At 40.2% G+C, this 25,969-nt stretch overlaps 2 protein-coding genes and 1 long non-coding RNA gene across 5 annotated transcripts in view; 1 reads left to right on the top strand and 2 right to left on the bottom strand.

Moving 5' to 3' along the window:
* Nucleotides 1-2,224: 2,224 nt before the first annotated feature.
* Nucleotides 2,225-18,276, bottom strand: DEPDC4 (DEP domain containing 4). Its single transcript, XM_072771591.1, is given in 12 exon segments — nucleotides 2,225-2,310; nucleotides 2,313-2,337; nucleotides 5,446-5,580; nucleotides 5,868-5,950; nucleotides 5,953-6,009; nucleotides 7,490-7,621; nucleotides 7,624-7,670; nucleotides 7,672-7,700; nucleotides 8,165-8,177; nucleotides 9,748-9,925; nucleotides 16,877-17,010; nucleotides 18,257-18,276. Coding segments are annotated over 12 exon segments (939 nt in total).
* Nucleotides 18,277-19,242: 966 nt separating this feature from the next.
* On the bottom strand, nucleotides 19,243-20,447 carry LOC140602956 (uncharacterized). The gene is made up of 2 exons (XR_012005972.1): nucleotides 19,970-20,447; nucleotides 19,243-19,894 (listed from the first exon to the last, which is right to left on the bottom strand). It is a non-coding gene; the product is annotated as an uncharacterized lncRNA (long non-coding RNA).
* SCYL2 (SCY1 like pseudokinase 2) overlaps nucleotides 20,386-25,969 on the top strand; it is a 63,246-nt gene continuing 57,662 nt past the window's right edge. Inside the window, exon 1 of one of the 3 annotated variants that reach the window (XM_072773264.1) lies at nucleotides 20,386-20,645. The gene's annotated coding sequence lies outside the window, so the exon portion shown is untranslated. Of the gene's footprint in view, nucleotides 20,646-21,158; nucleotides 21,403-25,969 lie in introns of those variants that run through there. The other 2 variants (XM_072773261.1, XM_072773262.1) reach the window with 2 other exon arrangements.

A 25,969-nucleotide genomic window follows, 5' to 3' on the forward strand; every position in this document is an offset into this window, starting at 1 on the left:
TTCCCAGTGCAGGTGACAATCCCCACACCTGTGTCTGACTCACAGACAACATTGAAATGGGGACCTTCCTAATAAGGGGACCCCTTCCCCCTGCACCCCCTCCAATCAGGAGCATTTGGCGGTATGTTTCCAGGGTTTTCCTCATCTCTCTAGAACCACCCTTTCCGGTCTTCTCCTGGAGGTTATATTAATTTCCTCCTCAACTCAAAAGAACCATACACAGATTAGGGTGGTTACATCTTCTAGGGTCATAAGATTATTTTACTGTGGGTTTTGTTTTGTTTTGTTGTTTTAGATGGGCAGGAACTCGGAATTCATTCAGCTAATACCCTTATCTTAATATCTGGACATTGAGAATAGTGGTTCGTCCACAAAGTAAAAGTAAAATGTGGAAAATATATAAATATACCTCAATAAAGGCCTTTAGTATATTCTCTGACAGAATCAATAGTGTTGATTCTCTAATTTGGTAGTTCTTTTTTTTTTTTTTTTTTTAAGATTTTATTTGTTTATTTGAGAGAGAGAGGGACAGAGCACAAGGGGGAGAGGCAGAGGGAGAAGCAGGCTCCCTGTGGGCAGCCCGATGCGGGACTTGATTCCACAGACCCTGGGATCATGACCTGAGCTGAAGGCAGACACTCAACCACTGGGCCTCCCAGGTGCCCTAATCTGGTGGTTCTTAATGTACTTAGCTCGTAATACCCTTTGAAAACCTGGAGATGCTGTGGATGATTTTTTAAATTATTTTTTTATTGGAGTTCGATTTGCCAACATATAGCATAACACCCAGTGCTCATCCCATCAAGTGCCCCCCTCAGTGCCCATCACCCAATCACCCCAACCCCCCGCCCACCTCCCTTTCCACTACCCCTTGTTTGTTTCCCAGAGTTAGGTGTCTCTCATGTTTTGTCTCCCTCTCTGATATTTCCCACTCATTTTCTCTCCTTTCCCCTTTATTCCCTTTCACTTTTTTATATTCCCCAAGTGAATGAGACCATATAATGTTTGATTGACTTATTTCACTCAGCATAATATCCTCCAGTTCCATCTGTGGACGACTTCATAGAAAAATACCACAAGCACATATAAACAAACAACTGAACATAACTTCAGAAAGTACACTGTATTTCAGCCCTCTGAAATCTTTTCGCAGACTCTTAGTTGAGAACTTTGACTCTAAGCATTCAAATTCAAGAAACTGTCCTAACAGTCTTTGGACAAAAAGATAAAACAGGACCATAGTTATAAATATATTTTTTCAAGTACTTATGACACATGCTTCTCAGATCAAGGCACAAGTTAAGACCACAAAAGAGTGTATTAGAGCATAATTTTCAACAGGGATTGAATCCACAACCTATGGCATTGAGAAAATGAAGCCACAAAGTGAACTAAGCAACTCAAAAACAGAGAGGGAGGGGGGCACCTGGGGGGCTCAGTGGTTGAGCCTCTGCCTTCAGGTCCCCGGATCAAGTCCCACATCGGGCTCCCCGCAGGCAGCCTCCTTCTCCCTCTGCCTCTCTGTGTCTCTTGTGAATAAATAAATAGAATCTTAAAAAATAATATTTAAATACTTGTAACATTTTGAATTTATAATATTAGTATTAAGTATAAATATTAAATATGTAATCATTATTACCCAGTAGGGTAGATGGCATTATTATTCCCATCTTGTCAATGAGGAAAAGCTGAAGCACAAGATTAAGTGACTTGCCTGGAGGATCTGGCCCCCGCACCTACAGTTAGGTCTATTATGCTATTCTTGGGAAATTCATATTGAAAATATTTGCTAGTTTAAAGAAAATCAAGGAATCAGATCAATTGCCGCAAGACATTGAGTGAAACAAATCGTGGAATTTGCTCCCCCGGGAAGATCAGGCTCCTCCTCTATAAAACTAGGTTATTTCCTACAGAAGAGAAGGGAAGGGCGGGGAGGGAGAAGGACACGGGAGAGAAAGAACCTGAGGGAATCAGATAAAGCGACCAGAAAGAGCACAGGAGCAAGAACGCAGCAGGTGGGTAACAGGCAGGAGGGGAGGGGAGACTTGGGAGCAGCACTGAGAGAGAAAATGGTCACCTTTTTAGATGAAAGGTCATCAGACTTTCAGAAAGAACTCTGCAGTTCAAAGAAATAACCTTCATGTAACTGCCTTTTATAATATTATATATTTATTCACATTCTCACCATTGGCTCCTCTCCAACTTACTGGGCTCTAATAGTCACTTAATGATAAAGAAGGAACAAATCTGAATCCATACCTGATAGGACAGCTGGATCTTCCCCGTGTAGAAGGTTCTTGAGTTTCTTACAACCAGATCCAATAAAGTAACCAGAATCTACATAAAACCTGGTGTGTTCAAATATTCAATATGAATTTTTTTTTCCAGCCAGGAATGCAACATAAAAAAACAAAAACCTCTCAATATTTCTGACCAATGAGTAAGGGAAGAGGATTGCAGATGAGGAGAGGGGATGGGTAGCAGAAGGCCTCTGAATTATAAAGGGTAGGAGTACGTGAAACTTTTTGGAATTCTTCAAATTCTATTTTCTGCTTGCACATATGTGCTTTAACTGCAACTAGGTCAACCAAGCCTTAGGATAATGCTCTCCTATAATATTGAAAATTATTTATGCTTCCATAATAACAGTGGTACATTAAGAACCACCAGATTAGGGCACCTGGGAGGCCCAGTGGTTGAGTGTCTGCCTTCAGCTCAGGTCATAAGCTTACCTTGTGATTACATGGTCTGCGTACAAATGGGAGCTTTAAACTACAGTAAAACTGTATTCTTTTTTAAAAAAAAGTTTGGGGGGCAGCGCCCGTGGCACAGCGGTTTAGCGCAGCCTGCAGAGCAGGGCGTGATCCTGGAGGCCCTGGATCGAGTCCCGCGTCAGGCTCTCTGCATGGAGCCTGCTTCTCTCTCTCTCTCTCTCTCTCTGTCTCTATGAATAAATAAATAAAATCTTAAAAAAAAAAGATTTAAAAAAAGTTTGGGTCACATGAAAATCATCGCAAATCACTGTTGTGTGTAGGGTAGATAATCCAGTGGCTACTCCCTTTACACAGAGCACTCCCTAGGCACATGGATGCTGAGCTCTTCTCTCTTAGATACTGGACTTCCTTTCCATCAGCTTCAATGTCCTGCCGATTTCCAGCCACAGAGTTGCCCCAGTGGACTCATTCTGTCGTTCTCTGAGAACTTTGTGAGGACCTACTATGTCCCAGGCCCCATCCTAGGTGATAAATAAAGAGACTGAGTTCCTGACGTTGGAAAAAAAAAAAAAGTTTCTGAACTCATGGGAGAGACTTACATTCTCTTGGGAGAGAAAGACAAAAAAAAAAAAATCAGCAAATATGAAATAGGATTTCAGGCAGGGTTAAGTGCTGTTAGGAAAGCAGAAAGCAGGGTCAGAGGTTAGAGAGGAGATGGGTAGCTGTCTCCCACAAGCCCTCTGAATGTCTGAGGGGGTGATATTTCAAGCAGGGGCCTCAGCAGCTGTGAGGGCATAAGCAGTCTTGGGAGAAAAATGCTCCAGACAATCAGCAGCATCAGGAAGCCCTGCACTGGGGGAATGCTGAGCACCTTGGAGAGTCCCTCTCATCAGTGCCCCATGTCAGCCACTCTGGAATACCCCATCCCTCATCTCCAGGAGCCTGTCCCCCCCCCCACTGCCCTGCACCCTGAGTCCCACCCCCACCTTCTCTGGTGTCTACCTCTTCTATGACCTGTCAACAAAATCTGACCCAGTGAGTTTCTCTGCTAGTTCCACTTGACAGGGAGGTCAAAAAAAGAAAAAGAAAAGAAAAAGAAAAAAGAAAAACAGCTTCTGATTTCTCTGCCACAGGTAGGAAAGATAATTCATGTACCCAGAGGAGGAGGAGGGGTGGGAAAGGAGGATGTGGAGAGGTTAGGTGGTAAGGAGGCAGGGGGCCGAGGACATGGTCAGTCTAGATCCCTAGTTGGGATCTGGGGGCTACTGCACCCAAGAATCAGACCCACGAATACTGGTTTAGTGCCTGTAGAATTAAAGGTTTACATAGGTTGGGGCTAACCTCCAGTGATGATGATGATGATGATGATGATTTTGATGAAAAACTAGGTGCAGAATAACAACGGACTTATGGATGAGCTTTTAGAATATATTTCATTCAACATTCATCATTGGGATGGGGAGCACCCAGCTGATGCCATCAGTGGACCCTGCAACTCTTGATCTTAGGGTTGTGCATTGGGAATGGCACTTAGAGAAAACAACAAAATGCGTCAATGGAGGACTGCTTCCACTCAATGGACTCAATACATCTTTTTCTCTGAAATAATGGAAAAGAAGCCTCAGTTTAGGTTCACAGAACTGCTACAGAATTTGAGCCAATATGTTTCTTGTGACACCAGAATTTTCTTAGATGAAGCAAAAGAAAAAAATTGAAGAGGGAACACTTCTTGGTAGAGGCCGTAGAGAAATAACGTCACCAGAAGTACCACTGTGTGGAGCTAAAATATGGAGTGAGATCAAAAGACCAACTTGTTCTAAGATATTTCAAGATCCATGGAGAATCTGCACCATGTCTTCCTGATGATTGCTACTCCTCCACATCCAGTCCCCACATCTCTTGCCCACATGATGAAAACAGCCTCAGAAAAGGTACCCCTGCTTCTCTACCTTCACCCCTGATGGCCCATTCTCCATATAAAAGCCGGGGTCAAGCCAATCTACGGTTCTGCTCAAACCCTCCAAAGATTCCCCATTGTATTCGAACAGAAACAATGTCTGTGCTGCAGCTTCAGCCCCTACTGCTCTCCCCTCTACTCCCCACTTCTGAAGTCCTTAGCACCCAAGGGTGCATGACCCCTAGGTCCTCTGCACCACATCCATCCTCTCTGCCCAAGACACTATCCTGCCCTCACAGCCATTTGGCCGATTCTCTCCCCACCCTTCCAGTCTTTGCTCTATTCTTCTTTTCTCAGGCAGGAGGCCCACCTTGGCCACCCTGACACCTAAGTTCCCTCTCACCCTCGCCCTAGCACCCTGAGGCCCCTCAGCCATCTCTTTTTTTCTTTTCCTCTTCTTTTTTTATTGTAAGTATTCCTTTCTATCAAACTACATGACTTGATTTTTTTTTTTTTTTTAAATCACCTCTTGTCCCTTGCTTGGATAGAAGCACCTCCAGGGCTTGCCACACGGTGTGTCTGCTGAGCTGTTGTCACCCCGAGCAGCCAGCCCCGGGCACAGGCATCACCAGAAACTGGTTGAAGAGATGAATCAATCAGTGCAGGTATCAGCATTGTTGTGAGTCGGCCTCCTTCTTTTTAGTGGGTGTGGGGAAGCAAAATTCCTTCAAATTTCCCCTGTCACGGGTACTCAGGAAATTATTTAGGACGGGAATGGTTTGACTTTTGTGCTGGACGCAAGTAGCTTCGTCAGAGATGTGCTGGGCCCGGTGCCAGAGCCACCTCGAGGAGCTCCGCGGGTTGCTCCAGTAGAAACCGGACTGCTTGTTCTGCCCAGATTTCTAATAATGATCTTGTTCGCAAAACTACTTTGACAGGCGTTTTCAGGACCACTATTTTGTGATGACACTGTAAACAGAAAGATTGGGACGCCTGGGTGGCTCAGTGGCTGAGCATCTGTCTTTGGCCCAGGTCATGATCCCAGGATACTGGGATCCAGTCCCGCATCAGGCTCCCTATGGGGAGCCTGCTTCTCCCTCTGCCTATGTCCCTGCCACTCTCTCTCTGTGTCTCTCATGAATAAATAAATAAATCTTTTTTAAAAAATAAAAATAAACCAAAAGATTAATCTCAGCTTGAATGATTTTTTTTAAAGACCAGAAAATTATAAACCCGCTACTGCATTTTTTTCCCACCAGTTTTTGTGACTTGTGGGTGTTAGGTTTCCATATAATAGTCATGAAAGCAAGTAGCCCTCATAATGCCTCTGTAATGTGTGCAGTAACAGTCTTAGATACAGTTAGGTTGCTTCAAGGGCTTCTGTTCTTCATTCATTTTCTATAACATGGGTTACAAAAAAATACAGGTTGTCATACTCGGTAGTTGGTTATAGAGCTATGAGGCTGTATTTGGTTTGTGGATTCTTTTTTACACTAAGAAGTTTTTATTTCATTAAAAATTTTCGTTAAAAAAATAAAAAATAAAAAAAATTTCGTTAAAAGTTTTTATTTCATTTTTTGCATTAAAATATTTCAAACACACAGGAAATTATCCTTATAATTCTACAGGCCAGGAGCACCTGGATGGCTCATTCAGTTGAGGGACCAACTCTTGGTTTTGGCTCAGGTCATGATCTCATGGATCATGGGATCGAGTCTGCTGCCTGGCTGGAGCTAGGGGAGAAGTCTGCTGGGCATTCTTTCCCTCTTCCTCTCTCTGCCCTTCTGCCCCTCCCCCTGCCGTCACACTAGCCCACGCTCTCTGTCCCTCCCTCCCACCCACCCCCAAATAAATAAATGAGTACAGCTTTATAATGCCAAACACCTGCATAATTCCATCCAGCATTATCAAATAGTATTTTGTTTTTAACATGAAGTTATATGGCTGCCTATATAGCTAAAAAAAAGTGACATGATACTATGTCACTCGATTTTTATTTTGGTGAAAAATCACCAAATTAATACATCAGAAATGAATATTTCCGGATGCCTTAGCTCTCTCTAATCCTGTACTATTATTAAAATATGTTCTGGGCAGCCCCGGTGGCGCAGCGGTTTAGTGCCGCCTGCAGCCCGGGGTGTGATCCTGGAGACCCAGGATCGAGTCCCACATCTGGCTCCCTGCATGGGGCCTGCTTCTCCCTCTGCCTGTGTCTCTGCCTCTCTCTCTCTAGCTCTGTGTCTCTCATGAATAAATAAAAAATAAAAAAATCTTAAAAAAAAAATGTTCTTACAGTGCCTCTGTGATATAATTACCTTAGATCCGATGTCCTGTACTTCAGTTGATACAGTTGATAGTACAATTCATGTGGCAGGTAACATTAGTGAAGTGAAAAAAGAGTTCATGAAGTACTTAGGCATCATTGAAGAAAAATATTAAAATATAATACTCAGTTCATTGAATGTTCTGCTATTTATTTATTTATTTATTTATTTATTTATTTATTTATTTATTTTTAAGTAAGCTCTATGCTCAGTGTGGGGCTTGAACTCATGACCATGAGATCAAGAGTCACATGCTTCACTGACTGAGCCTGCCAGGTATGCCCCATGAAATCTGTCTCTTTAAAAATATTTTAGGGGAAAAAATATTTTAGGGGCATCTGGGTGACTGTGCCACTTAAGTGTCCAACTGTTGGTTTCAGCTTAGGTCATGATCTCAGGGTCATGAGACTGAGCCCTGCCACTGGCTCTGTGCTCAGCACAGTTTGTTTGTCCTTCTCCCTCTGCTCCTCCCCCGACCCCCCATATCTAAAATAAATAAAGCTTTAAAAATATTTTATTATACAAAAAAACTAAAGTTAAAAAAAATTTTTTACCTAAAAGTTCTGTAATTCCTGACTAAATATCAGAATCCTCATCAGTTAATAGACGATCTCTCTCTTGGTTATAGTATTTTACTATGACATCAAAGAGCATCTTCTTCTGTATTCTCAATCTTATCTTTTGCTGTTTTGCACTAACTGCTGATTAGCTGTGGCTATAACTGGTCAGGGAAATATCCAAACATTTAATTGTTGCATGAATAAGCTGATTGTCAACCCCAGAGGTAAAAACAAACAAACATACAAACAAAAAACCAAAACAAAACAAAACAAAAAAAAACAAATCAATAGTTAACATTTCCACTAAACTACCTAAACACTGTTTGATAACATCTAATAAAGTCTAGCTTACATTTAATCAGATCTAAAGAGACTAATTTTGAGGAGAAGAATTTTAATAAATTTTGCTGGATGATTATGAGAGTAAATTAGAGAGAATAGCTTTTTTCTTCACCAAATACCACCACATACATTTGTTTTCAAGGAATTAAAATATTTTTTGGTCACCTTTTCATTATTTCTAGTTTTCCTAGGTTTTGTTCAGAGGAGTTCATCTGCACTTGGTGTTTCCATGAGGGATTCCCTTGCTTTTCCCACTTCGATTATTTTTTTTAACTTAAAAAAACTTTTTTTTATTGGAGTTCAATTTGCCAACATATAGCATAATACCCAGTGCTCATCCCTCCAAGTGCCCCCCTCAGTGCCCATCACCCAGTCACCCCAATCCCCCTCCCACCTCCCTTTCCACTACCCCTTGTTCGTTTCCCAGGGTTAGGAGTCTCTCATGTTTTGTCACCCTCACTGATATTTTCACTCATTTTCTCTCCTTTCCCTTTATTCCTTTTCACTAATTTTTATATTCCCCAAATGAATGAGATCATATAATGTTTGTCCTTTTCCGATGGACTTATTTCATTCAGCACAATACCCTCCAGGTCCCTCCAAGGTCTCTTTATTGTTTATTCATAGAGACACACACACACACACACACAGAGACAGACAGACAGACAGACAGACAGACAGGCAAAGAGAGAAGCAGGCTCCACGCAGGGAGCCCGATGTGGGACTTGATGTGGGACTCCATCCAGGGTCACCAGGATCACACCCCGGGCTGCAGGCGGCGCCAAACCACTGCGCCAGTGGGGCTGCCCTATTTTTAACTCTGAGGAACCTCCACACAGTTTTCCAGAGTGGTGTTCTGTTATTATTTGAAAAAAAGATACTAAATATTTGCCCAATCAAGATGCATTTTTATTCCACCATAACATATGTGACGAATTATCTTCTAGATTCTCATGTTGCAGATGAAAAGATTAATGCCAGTTGAATTACTTTTCAACTGGAAATGCCAAACGATATAAGGCCACCTGGCTGCTGTTTCCTGCAGTGGTGTCTAAGGAAACCCTGTTTCTCTGATGGTATCCCTTTGCTCTCCCTGTCTCAAGGGCCGAGGAACACTCAGCCATTTGTTTGGGTCTTTCTTGGCTCACTGTGAATTAAAGAAACCTACCATGTGCAAATAGGACCACAGTTGACTAAGTGGGTCCACAGGTCCCTGATCACCTAACACCTCCCAGGATCTGAAGCTTTCTGGTTCTCAGCGTTAGAGTCTAATGTTCTTTTCTTATTTGGCTGATGTGGGAGAAAGCATCAGATATCAGGATCTCCCTGCTGGAATCCTAACAGGACCCAAGGTTTTATACTTATAGTTATTGAGAGCTGGTTTATGCAAGAGTGATGGGTACTTTGGAGTTAGGAGGGAAAGAGGAGGGAGACTCATTCAGGTTATATGGTTTCCTGAGCATCTCCACAAATGAGTCTGGTTTTGTGATAGGGCTTATCTCATTGGACTGTGATGTTTTGTTCTATGAATATCTCCCCTACAGGTGATAGATTCTTGCAGGGCAGAGATAAACAAACTGGTAGAAATTGTGTTGGTTTTGTTATCTTAGGGTCATAAAACAATGATAGAACCTTGGAAAACACTCAGGGTTGGCACAAGGAATGGATGATTGACAAATCATTACTGAATTCATATGAATGAAACCACTCTGATTTCCAACGATCTCATAGGTCATAACCGGTGATTTTCTATGTTAGATCAAATAAGAATTCACAATGATTAATTTATAAAACAGAGATGTTGTTAGCGTATATGTATGGTTGTGTTCTTAGAACTTAACATGCCAAGGACAAAATATGTGAAAGGATTTTTTAGCTATAAATTATTTAAAATAAAAATGATCATTTACTCAGGTAGACATAAGCTTAGAACAACCTCTCTGTCTAGAGAAGTGTTTGAGAGAATAAGATCTTCCTCCTTACTTAACTGAAGAATTTGTATTTTAATTGAAGCCTCCAAAATATTTTCCAAGAATGGAAGGTGAGTCAGTTGAAAAATACATAGCAATATCTGTGGTTTCCAAACAGCTTAAAACAGAAGTAAGTAACCATCAGGTTGATAAATAACATCCACACAGCCAACCAATATTATAAAATTCTTTCATATCTAAATGAAAAAAATAAGTTACCTTAATATGTATATAATAAATGAATTTAATGTTAAGATCATTTAAATTTACTGAATTACAATTTTTCTTTCCAAAATTAACCTTTAAATAGACATCAAAGTCACATGCCACATTGATTTTATTTTCTGCTAAGGTTGATTATAAAATGATATGATTTAGCTTTTATTGGTTGGTTTGTTTATTCATTTTTTAAGTAGGCTGCATGCCCAGCATGGAGCCCAGCATGGGGCTTGAACTCACAACCCTAAGATCAAGAGTTGGCTGCTTAACTGACTGAGCCACCCAGATGCCCCTGATCTAGCTTTTATTTATTTTTCATTTTTTTTTAACATTTTATTTATTTATTCATGAGAGACACAGAGAGAGAGAGAAAGAGAGAGGCAGAGGCAGAGGGAGAAGCAGGCTCCATGCAGGTAGCCTGATGTGGGACTCGATGGCAGGACTCCAGCATCACACCCTGGGCTGAAGGCGGCGCTAAACCGCTGAGCCACCTGGGCTGCCCTGATCTAGCTTTTAAAGGCAACAATAGGTTAATTCCAAATTTAAAAAAACTACTAGTCAAGCTTATGAATTATTGTACACATCTGAGAGAATATGAGATTACTAATTATAATTTTACTCAAAAAGGCAGAGAAAACTGTTGTTTCTTATTTTTAAATTAAAATATAGTATTAGGTTAATCTTAACTTGAGTTTCTGGTCATTCCTCTTTAGAGTTCATGAAATTTTTCATTATCCTAATTATGAGATCGTAATTAACATTTTGTTTTTCCTTTAAATCAAAATTATAAAAGTAGTAGCTATAGTAAATCTTTCGCAGAGCTATCAAACTGGTAACCTATGTATTAAATTTGGACCATAACTATGGATTGTTTGGTTGTAAAGTATTTTGAATAAAATTAACTTGTATAGAAATGGCAGCTTTCATGTAAAATTCTGGGTTTCAAGCTTCCCTATAAAAAAATTCATAAGATCCCATAAAACACCGGGCTTGAATTCAAATACTTGAGCACAGAGAGTTGATACGAGTTAGTGGTTACCCCCTTTGGATTGGCATGTTGTTTCCGGTTCACCACAAACCCAACCACTCCATTGTATCCCAGCGTGGTAGGGACTCAGTTACCATTTTCATGATACTGTCCTGGTTTTCTATAGTAAAAATCAATTTCCCTGTACATATTTATATGTCTATGATAAATGGGAAAAGGAAAAATAGCCTGTGAGGGCTATACATTTCAAGCAAAACAATGGTATATATATATTTTTACATGTCTGATATTTAAGTACTCCCTGGCTCTCTGATCTCTCTGGCTCCCAAAAACTTCTTAGTTTGCTACCTTTGAGTTAATGGCCAAAAAAAAAAAAAAAAAAAAAAAATTCAAATTAACAACCTTTTAGTAAAGATTTGAGATTATACATGGCCCCTAATCAATCAGGCCATGTTTGTTAGTACTAACCTTTTGGCCTGGTACTGAATAGGTGTTAGAAAAAGATACATAAAGACTAATGGACCTTCAGAAGCCAAACTCTAAATAAGAGAGACTGGGATAGCCACATATGAAATGTGCAAAGGCAAGTTTTATGAAGTCACTGAGAAGGACAAATAGATATATTATAAGTAAGTCCAAAACTGGAAAAAAAGAGTATTCTGCAGGAGCATCAAGGCAGGATGTTAATTTATTCAACAAATGTTTATTGAGACTTTTTTTTTTGTGCTAGACACTGATCTACATGCCAGGAATATAATGATACCCCAAACAGGCAAAAATCCTTGCCCTAATGGAGCTTATATTCGAGGGTGGAGGGGAGGGAGGCAATAAATAGACAAACAAAAAGCGAAATATGTCGTGTGTTGGTTAGTGGTAAGTTCTATGGAGAGAAAAGAAGAGAAGCAGGGCAAGATGGGGTAGTATTGCAATTTTAAAAAATACGTGTGGGAACTAACATTGGGAAGATGATATGTAAGCAAGGATCTCAAAGAGATGGAGCAGAGAAATGTGCGTGCTGAGAATGCAGCAGCCCAATGCAGAGATGATAAACAAAATAGCTCATTCTGTGCATAGAAATAAAACTCAAGAAGGATATATTTTTTAAAGATTTAGGGGGGAGGACGAGCAGGGGGGGAGGAGGAGGAGCAGAGAGAGAGAGAGGGAGAAAGACAAGTAGATTCTCTGCTGAGCACAGAGCCCAACTTAGGGCTTCATGTCATGCTCTGAGCCAAAATCAAGAGTCGGCCGCTTAACTGACTGAGCCACTCAGGCCCCACAAACTCAAAAAAGGATATCGTGGCAACACATACCATCACCACGGTCATCTTTATTGAGCAGTTCATATTCAAGTGACCATTGTGCTGAGTGATGAGGATGCAAGGGGGAGAGCATCTGCATCTGATGAATGTACAATTTGTCCAGTGTTTAGGATAGCTTATGCACACACACACACATGTGCACCAGGTATATATGCATAGGATATATATATAAAAAGAAGATATTTATTCAATGAGGAGACTGTACTTGCGCCATTCATCCATGAAACGTTTATACACCCTACCCACAGCGAGGCGCTGTGTTATTCAATGTGGATGCAATGGTGGATGAGAAAAGGACTGTCCCTAAGTACCTCACACTCTAGTGGGAATAAAGACAAGTAAACAGGCAATTTAATGAAGTGTACAAATGTTATAGTAGGAAGAATACAGTGTGTTCATTAGGATGCAAATTTTGTTTTGACTGAGGAAACCTTTGTCCAAACATATTCTGGAAGTCAAGTGAAACCTATTAACGGTGGAGTTGCCCTAGCTGATATAGGCAGTTGAGAGACCTACCCTACACAGGTGCGGGAGAGGTTGATTCTGTACCCTAACATTTCTAAAACGATACACATATGTTCTTGCAACATTAGTCATAATATTATTAGTAAAAAAATCAAATAACTGTAAAAAGCAAACAAATGTCAGCAAAGGTGGTTCATCTTAATGCTTCTTGCCAAACAGATGCAAATTTGCAGTGAATCCTGCAGCGATCACACTGTTTTACCACTGTTGGCAGAGTTCTCAATTCAAGTGAAGTAGTTCTTGTAGTTATTGGAAAATTAAGAAATGGCTTTTCTCATAAATAGGGGAACTAATATTTCTATTTCTTGACTGACATTTATATAGGTGTGTTTCCAATTGCATACCTTTAACCAGCTTTTTTTTAAAGTAAGCTGTACACTCATGGGGCTTGAACTCACAACCAGAGATCAAGAGTCACATGATTTCTTTCTTTCTTTCTTTCTTTCTTTCTTTCTTTCTTTCTTTCTTTCTTTCTTTCTTTCTTTCTTCTTTCCTTATTAAGATTTTAATTTATTCATTTGAGAGAGAGAGAGAGAGAGCATGAGTGACAGCAGGAGGTTGGGGCGGGAGGAGGGGAATCACAGAGAGAGGGAGAAGTAGACTCCCTCTTGACCAGGGTGTCTGGGGATCATGACCTGAGCTAAAGGCAGACACTTAAATGACTGAGCCACCTAGATGCCCCAAGAGTCACATGCTTTTATCAACAATAGCTAAATTATGGAAAGAGACCAAATATCCACTGACTGATGAATGGATAAAGAAGATGTGATACACACATGCAGTGGAATAATTAGCCATTCAAAAGAATGAAATCTTGCAAGAAAAAAAAAGAGAATGAAATCTTGCCATTTGCAACAACGTGGATGGATAGAGAGAATATTATGCTAAGTGAAATGAGTCACAGAAAGACAAATATCTTATGATTTCACTCATGCGCAATTTAGGGAACAAAACAGATGAATATAGGGGAAAGGAAAAAAAAAGAGAGAGAGGTAAACCGTAAGGGAGACTCTAAACTATAGAGAACAAACTAAGTTACTGGAGGGGAGGTGGAGGGGGATAGGCTAAATGGGTTATGGGCATTAAGGAGGGAGGGCACTTGTGATGAGCACTGGGTGTTATATGTAAGTGTTGGAACACTAAATTCTTCTCTGAAACTAATATTATACTATATGTCAATTAACTAGAATTTAAACAAAAAATTGAAACATAAAAGAAAAAAAAGAGTCATATGCTTCACCAACTGAGTCAACCCGGACCTTTAACCAGCCATGTTTTGCCAAATGCACTTTCTTCAAAAAGTTTTGGTTTGAAAATTTAACTTCCAAGCAAGTAAATCTTTTTTTTGCATTAAATTCAAGAACAATCAGTCAATTTTAACATTAGTTCTCTTTTGCAAACCTTTTTTTACAAACAAAAACAAAGAACAACCCCTTCTCCCCAAACTACTAGATTTAAGAGGCTTTTGAAGATGAAGAGATTTCTTATTAGTAACTTATTAAAAACTCCTCTGAAAACTATGCTTTTATGAGAAAGAACTAAAATAATGTTTGTGTTTCTCTATTCCGAAGGCTGACACATTCAGTTGTGCTAAAGGGCAAACATACCAAATACGTTTCACTCATTCTCATTTTATAAGTTAGCAACACTTTGCTGCAATAAGAATGATAAAGCACTGATAAAAGTATGGAAATCTAAGTCCAAATCTTGATGCCATTAGTTAAGTGTGGAAACTTGGCAACTTATCTAATTTCTCTGTTTCCTTATCTATAAAATAATCAGTCTAAACTAAAGCAGTGGTTTCCAGACCTGGCTGATTCTTGTTTTAACATAAAAACTCTCTTTTTTCTTTTTACAAAACTTAATAGTTTGTTTTGTGACTTAATGTTTAGAATTTCAGGCTAAATGGTATAGATTTAAATCTACCCATATTCCTCCTAATTTCATCCAACATTTTTTTATTAAATATGTCACACATAAAATAGTATATAAAAACATGTACTATTTAAAGTGTTTTGGGCGGGGTGGGCCTAGGTGACTCAGTCAGTTGAGCATCTGACTCTTGGTTTTGGCTTGGGGTCACCATCTCAGGGTCCTGGGACTGAGTGGGCTCAGCACTCAATGCTAAAAGTCTGCTTGAGATTCTCTCGCTTTCCATCTGCCCCTCCCACCACTCATGCTCTCTCTCTAAAATAAATAAAATCTTTACAAAAAGCAAATTAATAGATGTAAACAAAACTGAAAGATCATGAAACGGCATTATTATAACCATGCTGTTTAGAAATAGGAGATACAAGTTATAAATGGTTGTCTCTCAGGATGGGGAACTGAGTGAGAGTAGCAGGGTAGGGAACTCCGAGTTTTTAATAAAACCTGTAGGACCATTTGAATGTATCACATTCAATAATAATATTTTTAAAAATACATCAGAATGCCAGCTTTCTTCCTATACTGTGTCTTAGGGATTCATTTATCCTTCAGAGTCTCAGTTTCCCCAACCATTACATGGGAGTTTTATCCCTTACTCAGGCCTATTGTTAGGTTATAAATAATACATACAAAATGCATAACAAATTGTGTAGTACAGGGAAAGGCCCAATAACTGGAAACTATTTTTATTAGTGTATTTACTGATAAATTACACTCGTCTTTATGTTAGGAATTTCTAGAGATATACTATATCCCCAAGGGGAAGTGATGGGACAATTTCTTTTAAAGATTTTATTTATTTATTTATTCATGACACACACACACACACACACACACACACACACACACACACACAGAGGCAGAGACACAGGCAGAGGAAGAAGCAGGTCCCATGCAGGGAGCCCGATGTGGGACTCAACCCGGGTCTCCAGGATCACGCCCCGGGCCAAAGGCAGCACTAAACTGCTGAGCCACCCAGGGATCCCCAATTTGCTTTTTTTTTTTATTCGTAGTGGATAAGAATCACTTCCACTTGGTTCCTCATCTTCTGCCCATCCAGTAGTCTTCCTCAGGGTTCTCTTCTAGGCCCTCTTCTCTTATTATTGCTCTACTTTGGGCACTTTATCTTTCTTTTATCACACTTCTCCTGATTATTGTTATTTTTTTGCTCCTCCAAGATGGAAATCATTCCTGTCTTGCTTCTTTAATGGTTTAAGCAAATGCAGCAAAAGATATAACCACTAATGAGTTATGTATGCATTCCTCCTAACTGCCTGGGTATGAGGCTTTTCTTTCCACCTTCAGCAGCATCATAAGGAGAAAACTGCAAGTAGATGAAGTAAGAGGAGTAGAACAACAGGTTGCTTAGTTTGTCCTGAAATGTGAAAGTTAGGGAGATGTTTGGGAAGGGCCTACACAATGGAAAAAGGATACCCTTGCAGAAGATGATCTTGGATTATAGATGGTAAGGACTGGTAATGAGCTAACATGTCTTTTTTTTTTTCTGGTAGTATGGATGATAGAACCTGATCATGGTCATTGTAAAAAATAAATATTATTGGATTTATGCTGCCTCACTTGTCTGATGTAATCACTACGTAGAAGGAAGCTCTAATAGAGGAATAGAGAATCAATACACTAACCACTACTTTAATCATATTTGAAAAGTCAATTCTTGGAGATAGTCAAGAGATCAGTGGTTACCAGCAGTTAGGAGGATGGGAAAGATGAAGAGGTGAAGTATAGAGATGTTCAGGCAGTGAAACTATTCTGTATGATTCTATAATGGTGGATGCATGTCATTATACATTTCTCAAAACCCATATAATATAACAACACAAAGAGTAAACACTAATGTAAACTATGTGGTTTGAGTGATAATGATGAACCAGAGTAGGTTCACAGAGTGTAACAAATATATCACCTTGGTACAGGATGTTGATATGTAATGGGTGCAGGGGATACATGTGGATTCTACTTTCTGCTGAATTTTTTTGTGAACCTAAAACTGTTCTAAAAAAAATTAAGTAACTTAAAAAATCAGTTCTTCCTTACAAAGTTCTGAAAGAATAACGACAACTGAAATAACCTTCTTTTGAAAGTGAGAGAACATGGATATTTGGAGGTAAAGCCACATTCCTACTCATTGTATGAATAAGTTCCTCTAATCTTTCCTCACCAATCCCTTGTGCTGGAGGATTTGAAATAATTTCATCTCCTAGTCTGTTAGGAAATAATATGTGAACTTTTGTATTATATGTGGGATCAAAATTTCAAATATACATTTTAACCTATTAAAACTTATTTAGACATTTCCTATTTCCACAAAGGACTTCAGGGAGGTTACAGTAAAATACATGAGTAATAAGTTTATTAGATAATAGAGCATCACCAAAAGAGGACAAATTAGGATTATAAATAAAAGAGAAAGAATATATGTTAATTCCAAAGTTATTATGATTACTATGATGTGATAGAAAATTTTTACTGTGAGTTTTCTGATAACCTTGGATCTTTTTACTTTGGCTAAGTCATTTTTCAAAATTATAAAGCATATGATCAAAGAAGATAGAAGTTTTCCTGGTATAAATTCTTAAAAAAATTTATGTGGTAATGTCTTCCAGAGCAGTTTTAGAGCAAATGCAGACATGGATTAATTTCCCCATGGCTTTTCTTTTATTGGCTTCTGAATAAAACAAAAAACATAACATTTAAGTTTTGCTCAATGAAGACTGTTCCATAAGAGCCTAAACACAATGTATTACAGTATCTTGGCTAACACTAACCTTAAAGATTCCTTTGCTTATATTTCATCAGGTAACCCATTCCCAGATTCCTTTACTTCTTCTGAAAAATAAAAATAAAAAAGATAAGATAATTTATGGCTTAGGAACCTGTAGAGACTACTGTTTGAATCTTCAAATTCTAATTCCTTTTAATTTTTTTTTTAAATTTTATTTATTTATGATAGTCACAGAGAGAGAGAGAGAGAGAGGCAGAGACACAGGCAGAGGGAGAAGCAGGCTCCATGCACCGGGAGCCTGACGTGGGATTCGATCCTGGGTCTCCAGGATCGCGCCCTGGGCCAAAGGCAGGCGCCAAACCGCTGCGCCACCCAGGGATCCCCCTTTTAATTTTTCAATAGCTTTGTGATTGAAAAATACTTTGTGATTCATTAGAACTTGACAAAGACAAACTCCGTTGAGAGGTGTCATTACTTCTTAGGCACTTATTTTGCATTAGATGACTTAATACTACATCAATGGCATTAGAACCAGTAAAACAGTCTTTGTATGTTTATAAATTATGCTTCCTTTTAATTTCCACTTGAGTCTGAAGAGAGTGAATAATACCATCCTATAGCTGAGTAGATTGAAAAGGACCAGAGCATCCTGAAAAGAAAAAAAATTAAATGTTTTTTACAAATTTAGATGACACAAAAACATGTAAGTTTCCCGGTTTTGACAACCTTATGCTTTTATATGGCATCTTTGCAGCCAGTGTCTCCAGTTTTTCCTCCTCTCATCTTAAGTAAGCTATAACTTATTAACTAAGATTGCACTGTTTGCTGATAAAAAGAGTAAACCCAGGAACTTGCTTTACTGATATGAAATGTTATTGTGTGAATTATATACCCTTAGTGTTGCATGATTAACTACTAGTGACACTTAATCTTGAATATTATTATTTTAGGGGATATTTAAAAGGAATGCACACACACACATTGGAGTCTTGAGTATTAGAGCCACAGCTTCAAGAGGCTCTTTGCTTTCTCTTTTTTCTTTTTGCCTTTTTTTGGGCAATGGCAAGCTTTTCATGAAAGAGATCTAGGGCAAGGAGCTGAATAAAACTAATCAATTTATCTACCAGTTATTCTGTAAGAAAAAATTTGTGAGGAATAATGAGAACCTGAAAACAATAAAAATGTTGATCATCTGGGGGAACATTTAAGTAAATTATGTCATAGACTTACTGTGGAATATTGAACAGTAGGGAATTTGGAAGAGTGAGATATATAGCCCTGGAGGATTTCATTAAGTATGTAAAACAAAACAAAAATGAAAGACAAGTAGACATGTGTATACTATCATCTTAGTTATGTAAAAATGAATTCCTGAATTACAAACATATATATGTAAATAAATAGAAAGAAAGGTCTAGAAGGGTCACCTTCAAACAATTAACCTTGTGTTCACTGTTTATTCTACATATTTGTGAACTTTCTAATAATAAACATTTATACAGGGTGCCTATGTGGCTCATTGGGTTAAGCCTCTGCCTTTGGCTCAGGTCGTGATCCCTGGCTCCCTGGGGAGCCTGCTTCTCCCTCTGCCTATGTCTCTGCGTCTCTCTCTGTATCTCTCCTGAATAAATAAAATATTTTTCAATTAGTTGGAGATAGTAAAAATTTTCTTTTTAAAATTGTTAATTGAGATATAATTCACATACCACAAATTCACCTTTTTTAAAAAATTTATCTTTATTTTTTAATTATTTAAAATGTACAATTCAACGGGTTTTTAAAGTGTATTTACAAAGTTGTGCAACCGCCACTACGATCAAAACCCATACTTCAGCAGTCACTCCTCAATCTTCCGTATCCCGGTGAATTTTTAATTAAACACTTTTTAGAATGACGAGGTACTAAGCTGAAACATCTAGACTGGTTTCTCGGGGTTGTGTTGTTAGAATCCTAGAATTTAAGCTCTTTCCTCCCTTGACTGGAAACAGGATGTCCAATTCTACATTATATATAGCCTGATGTTTAGGACAAAGCGACAGTAATAGAAGCCCCATCTATTAGGCCGAGATCCTGTGGATCGTGCGGAGTGTGGGGCAGGCAGTGGGACGTGGACGGGGAGGAATCCGAGGAGGCGGCGAGGGAGTGATGGGCGAGTCGGCCGAGGGCAGGCTGCAGTGGGGTGGAAAGGCGAGGAGCCTGGGATTGGTGCTGACAAGGTAAGGCCATCGGCCCCCGTAACCTTCCTTAAACAGGCAGGCTAGGTTAAGGAAATACTTCTCGTGCTTGCCGCCTCCTACTTTAGCTCTCTGTTGTTCTAAGTGTAGCCTTCTGCGCGGCAGCAGCAGCATGGGCGTCCTCTGGGAACTAAGGAGAAATGCAGAGTCAGACCCTACTCCCAACTGCATCTGGACAAAGTCCTCAGATGATCCGTGTGCGTACTGAGGTTTGGGAGGCACGGCTTTCCCGGAACCGCAGGGAGAGCAGCTCCGGAGAAGCGGAGCAGCGGTTCGTCATCCAGGACCAGACAGAGCAGGTGCGCCGGGGAGGAGCGGCCCTCGGGAGCCAAGTCCGAGCCACCCGCTTCTTCAGGACGCATTTGGTTAGGATGTATAGGGCTCTCGGTCCTCCTGCCCCTGCAGAAGGCACCGTCAGGGCTCACGAAGGCCCGTCCGCCCGGTCCCGGATCGGGAAGCTCCCTCCGGCTGCCCCAGCCGCCCAGCCGCCCGGCCGCGGCGTCGGAAGCACGGTCGCCAGCGCTGCGCCTCAGGCTCCGCCCCTGGCTCGTAACACCGCCCCCGAGCGCCGGGCCGGGGCGGGGCCTGCATTCCCGGCCCCGCCCCTTCCGAGCCCGCCGGAAGTGACGTCATGGTCCGACTGGCCGGTCTCTCGGTCTTCTTCCCCCTCCCGTACTCTTCCTCCCCAGTCCCTCCCCTCCCCTCCCCCTTCCCTCCTCCGGCTCCAGCCTCTGAGGCCGCGCGGGCGGAGGAGGCTATGGAGTGAGGGGCGGCGACGGCGGCGGCCGGGCGCTAAGGCTGAGCAGGAGCAGCCAGGAAGCGTTTGGGGGGGCGGGGGAAGCGAGCTCCAGCGCCGCCCCTCCCGGGAAAGAGGGGAAGAGGTGAGTGACCGCCCGCGGGCACCGGGCGATCTCCTCCACCTGCCGCCCCTCGTGTTGGGCTCCTGAGGCCCGCGAGGAGGGAATGGGGAAGGACCCGCACCCCGGGGTAGGCCTCCCGAGGCTCTTGGAGCTGGTGACTGTTGCCTGGTGACAGCCCTGCCGGCTGCCGGCCGGGACGGTGGGCGCCCGCGCGAAGCCGGGGCTGGGGGAGTGGCGAGCTCCGGGGAGCGGATCCGAGAGGCCCGAGTCCCCCGAAGAGGCCTCGAGGCGACGGGGGACCAGGGCCGGAGTCGTCTGCGGGAGGGAGAGCCCCTTTCTCGGGCCCTGGAGCTCGGGTTTCCGCGGTGGACATCTCGGTTCCCTTTTGGGAAATTGGAGCCGCCTCCGCCCGGGTCAGTCCGGTGGTCTGCACCTGATGACCTGGGTTCCCAACAGCGCCCCGCCGCCCGCGTCCTTTCCGACGGTAGCTGTAGTTCTGGAACGGAAGCTTATTGTGTGCGGTGGGTGGGGCAGGTGTGTTGTGAAGACTGACACCCCCCGCGGTGGCTCCTGCACTCTTGTTTTCCTAAGCGGGAGAGAAAGGTTGGAGGAAGGTTTAGACGGATCAAGCTTGAAAAAACTTCTTGGGATCCCACTGAATACATACCTCCGATCACTCATTACGGAGACCAATACTGTCAGGCCAACGCCTATAACAATCTTCATGAGACTGGACTCGGGCAACTTAAAAGTGCCATGTCAGGACTGCCTTAAAATTGTAAGTGCAAACTAGTTTTTTGCAGATGAAATTCAGGCATTATTTGTATGATTATTTTTTAATTTTTTTATATATTTTCTTACATACTGGATTCTATGAATAATAAGTTTTCCAAGTAGCGTTTGCACCCCGCTCCATTTTGGAAAATTAACATAATTTAATGAAAATGCCCCAAACCTGCCTGTTACTTTAAAACTGATCATGTTCAGGTAGTGGCTTGAAAGTCAGATACTTGAAGCTTCCTTATAGACTTTGCAGGATTTTTTTGTCTGGCCTCCTGTCTTATTCTTTAAAATAAACGTTAATTTAAAAGCTTAAAATGGTTTATCAGGCGAGTGTATAAATAGAATTCTCGAGACAATATTACATTAGTCATAAAAAGATGCTTTTGGAGGATTGTGTTAAAGGAAAGGAACCTAGTGGAAGGTAAGGACCTTCCTTCTGTTCAGATCCACTTTACCCACATGCCAAAACCTATTCTTTTCTCTTTAAGATCAATAAGCAGCCAATAAAAACAGACACATTGTACTTCTATACAACAGAATACTTCTGAACAAATCAAACCAATAATTGTGAATAACTACCCTACCTACGTTTCAAATTCATTATTTACCCCCCAAGAAAAATAGGTTCTCTTGCTGTGTTTAGCTGAAGAGTCGAGCGTCATCATCCCTTTCTCTAGGAGTAGAAGTGTGATATCTTCCTGTCTCTCATGACTCATAGTAGTCTTTCTAGAAGTCCTATTAATTGGGCCTCTTGAACATGTCCACTCTTCATCTTCAGTACTAGTACTGTAGTTCCAGCCATCATCATCTCTCCTTTGATGAAAACGAGCTTCCTAGATATGGCCTACTTGCATTTACTGTGGTCAGATCTGTAGTTTTCCACACGAGGTTGAGTGACTTTTTCAAAATGCAGATCTAATCACATTATCTTCATGTGTAAAGCCCTTCAGTGGCTTTCATTGTTTTTAAGAGAAATTAGCATCCGGAACAGTCTGTTTTGGTCCCTGGTTGCCTTTTCAACGTCTTCTCCACAGTGCTTTCTGGCATTCTTCTCTCCTCGAGTCAGTTCTTTCTGTTCTGCTTCAAGTACATGGCTTTTAGTTATGATACTTTCTCTGCCTGGAAATACACTTCTTTTCCTGTTACTGCCTGTTCAGCTCAGTTCAGGGAAGACTTTGCTGGTTAGGATAGAGTCCCATAATTATATGTTCACATGACACCATTGCAGAGTTGCTGTATTTATTAATTCATAATAAATTAATGAGATATTTCTCATATGCTGTGTAAGTGCTTAATAAATGTTGAGTGAATTCATTCAGTGCTTAATCTGCTAGGTAGTAAGCATTTTATGTGTTGTCATCTTTTTTTTTTTTTTTTAAGATTTTATTTATTTATTCATGAGAGAGACAGAGAGAGGGGCAGAGACCCAGGCAGAGCGAGAAGCAGGCTCCATGCAGGGAGCCCCATGCGGGACTCAATCCCAGGACCCCAGGATCATGACCTGAGCCGAAGGCAGACACTCAACCTGAGCCACCCAGGCCCCTGTGTCCTCTGAACAACCACTTGATCTATATGGGTGGCAGGTCCCCCTTTTTATGGATTAGAAATAGTATTAGGGAGTAGTTGGTGGTCCCAGTGCTAATAAGTATTAGAACAGGCATTTGAACCCGGGTTTCCTTGCCACTGAGGATTGTGTACTTCCTCCTATAACATTTAATTCTCACATTGCATCAGAACACCTGGGGAGCTGCTCAAAATACAAATGCCCTGATTCTGATTCCAAAGGTCTGAGATAGTAGATAGGCATCTGTGTGATTAGCAAGTTAGCCAGTCATTTGGATGTTATTATTAGATGTATTTAGATGTTCATCAGTGTTTGAAAACCATTGCCTTAGACAACATTTCACTGCTTTATGAGTTACAGTTTTTACACGTTTTACTTCACTGTATTTCAGATTTTGTATGTTCTTAAAGCAAGGAAGAACTATAGACCTGAGAAAGTGAACTTAGTTGTCAGTTTAATTTCCTACCCAGTTTTTCCTTTTCCCCCTTCTCCAGCTTAACGGGCTGAGTAGTGAGATGCTTGCCACCCCAGTGCTGCTAGTTTTTTGAAATCATGGTAATTTTAAGAATCTGATTGTGTTCCTGTAGTAAAAACTACACTAAGTACATGGGCTTGAAGTGCCTTCAAAAGAGTTGGATGTGATCTCTCCTCAGATCTTATGGTTCAGATTACTAATTTGATATTTAAGCATATGTTGCCTTATAATTTCTCATGTTGCCTTTTAAGTCTTTGGTACAGTGTTCTTAAGTTTGTAAAGTGATGGAATATTTACTTCTTGTTTCTCCTGCACCTAGTGTGGTGCTTTACACATAGTAGGTAACCAAAAATTTGTTGAACAGACTGTGCATCTCTGTTCATTCCTAAGGCGTGTTAATATTTTATGTTTTTCTTAAATCAGGTTTGTCTCCTGTAAGTAATTTGTTCTAGCTCAATTGATAATTATTAGATACTTTATGTAGTTGTAAAGAGAATGATTGTCTTTGGCTGTGTAATCTTTGTTTTTTGAATAAGATTAAACATGATGGAAATGCCAAAGGATACTGCTAACGTTTTTTTTTTAAACTGTATCTTTTTAAAGCTTATAGTAGTCTCTGAGTGCTCTCATAAGAAAAAAAAAATGTAATTCAAGAATGTATCTCAGAGTCCTCTTTAGATGTAAACAGATAAGTATTGCGTGTGGGAATGTAAGGTACGACATTTTTCCCAAATCTCATGAATCACTTTCCCCAAAAGTATTTGTGTCATGTTAATGTAATTTTTATATGAATCACAAAATCTCATTTTATGAATATTTAACTATATAAATCACTGTATATAAGTGATATTCTTTTATTTTCAGGCATTTACATAGAAAGAAGTCTCAGACACTTGTGCCTCTTCAAGGAGTAAAACTATTTTGAGTTGATTGGTATTTATTTGCATTGTTCATTAGTGGTCAGTGTGTATTATTTTGTGCTTATTGAAAGACTAGTTTCTGCTAGGTGCCGTGAGACTAACAAGCACTGAACGTAATTTCATTATCAGATGTAATCATAATAACTTTTTTATTTGCATTACAGAATTTCCATAACACATAAATACATAATACAGGCTAGTTCTACTTTTTAATATTTCATTCTTGGGGAAGTAAGGGATTTGCAGTTGTGTTACTTGAAAATGCAGGAACTTTTTTTTTTTTTTGCATAAATCTAATTTTACCTACTATATTCCTGCTATCTCTAGAGTTTATGCGTAGGCAGGCTGAAAGAATTGCCAGTTCCTTTCAGCTACCTGCCATCAGGTGCTGTAACAGCCCACCTTCTGGCAAGTATGTGTACAATTTTGTATTGCATCAGATTTACCTTCTGGTTCTACCAAAAGCCAAGTTATGGCTGAGCCAGATGTTAGAGAGTTATAGTCTTGGAATCATAATTAAGTTGTCCCAAATCTTGTTTTGACTGAGATTTAGAGGGAAAGATGAATGAATTTCAGGTAAATTCTGCTAAGTGGTATACAGTGGGAAATGGCTTATTACCATGGACATTCCTGTTGTTTTATAACTTTGTGTCTGGAAAAGATGGGCTTTTTTCTTTATCCAGCAATCAAGTGAAAATTTGAAGAGCTACTATTTTAAGAAGAGATATTTGGACTCTAAGTTTCTTATATGTTAAAGGGATGTTGCTAATAATTCAAAATCTCATTTAAATTCAGGTCTTCTTTTAGAAGTTCTTTCAGTTCATCTGTCTTCAGCCTTCTGTTACTCTCATGATATTCTTGTCTAACCTTTTTCAAGGTTATAGCCTTAACTGCTGTACTGCTTATAAGCTCATGGTAATCAAAGTTTTGTCTTTGATCAAGGCTTTTTTCCCTAAGTTTTTGGCCTGTATATCTAAAAACCTACTAGATATATCTATATGTGAGTGTCATTCAGGCAACTCAACTTCAGTGTGTCCAAAATTGAATTCTTCTTCCCACAAAACCAAGAGTTATCCCCTTTAAATCCTGCCTGGGTAAATGGCTTCGCCCTCTGTCTAGACTCTGAAATGGGAGACCTGATTGGGATTCCCAGTTTTGTCCCTTTTCTTTATCTAATTGGTCACTAACTTCTCTTAGTTCTAACTTGTACTTGTTTCTAACTTTTTCTTTTCTTCCCTTCCTTACTATTTATTACCTTACTTCAGCAACCTCTCCCTCTGTTAAAATATGTTCAAAATTTGATATATAGTACATAAAAGTGTGTAGCAAAGTTTAATATGTAATTATAAAATAAATATCCATGGAACACCTTTGAAACCCCCTTCTTCCCACCATCTCTTCCCTATCTTCCCTGTCTCTATTTCCAAGTATCTTTTCCTTTGTCTTCTTGCTTTATATACATTCTAAATTATGCATATGTATCATCCCTGAACTACGTGTTGATGTTCTCTTTAGTCTTGCCATGTTCCCTATTCCCACTCTCTACTTGATTAGAGTGGTTGATCTTACTCATTCCTGAAACCCTTCTGTGGCTTATTGCTTA

This window comes from Canis lupus, chromosome 13 (genome assembly GCF_048164855.1).
Source record: "Canis lupus baileyi chromosome 13, mCanLup2.hap1, whole genome shotgun sequence".
In the NCBI taxonomy this organism is placed as follows: domain Eukaryota; kingdom Metazoa; phylum Chordata; class Mammalia; order Carnivora; family Canidae; genus Canis; species Canis lupus.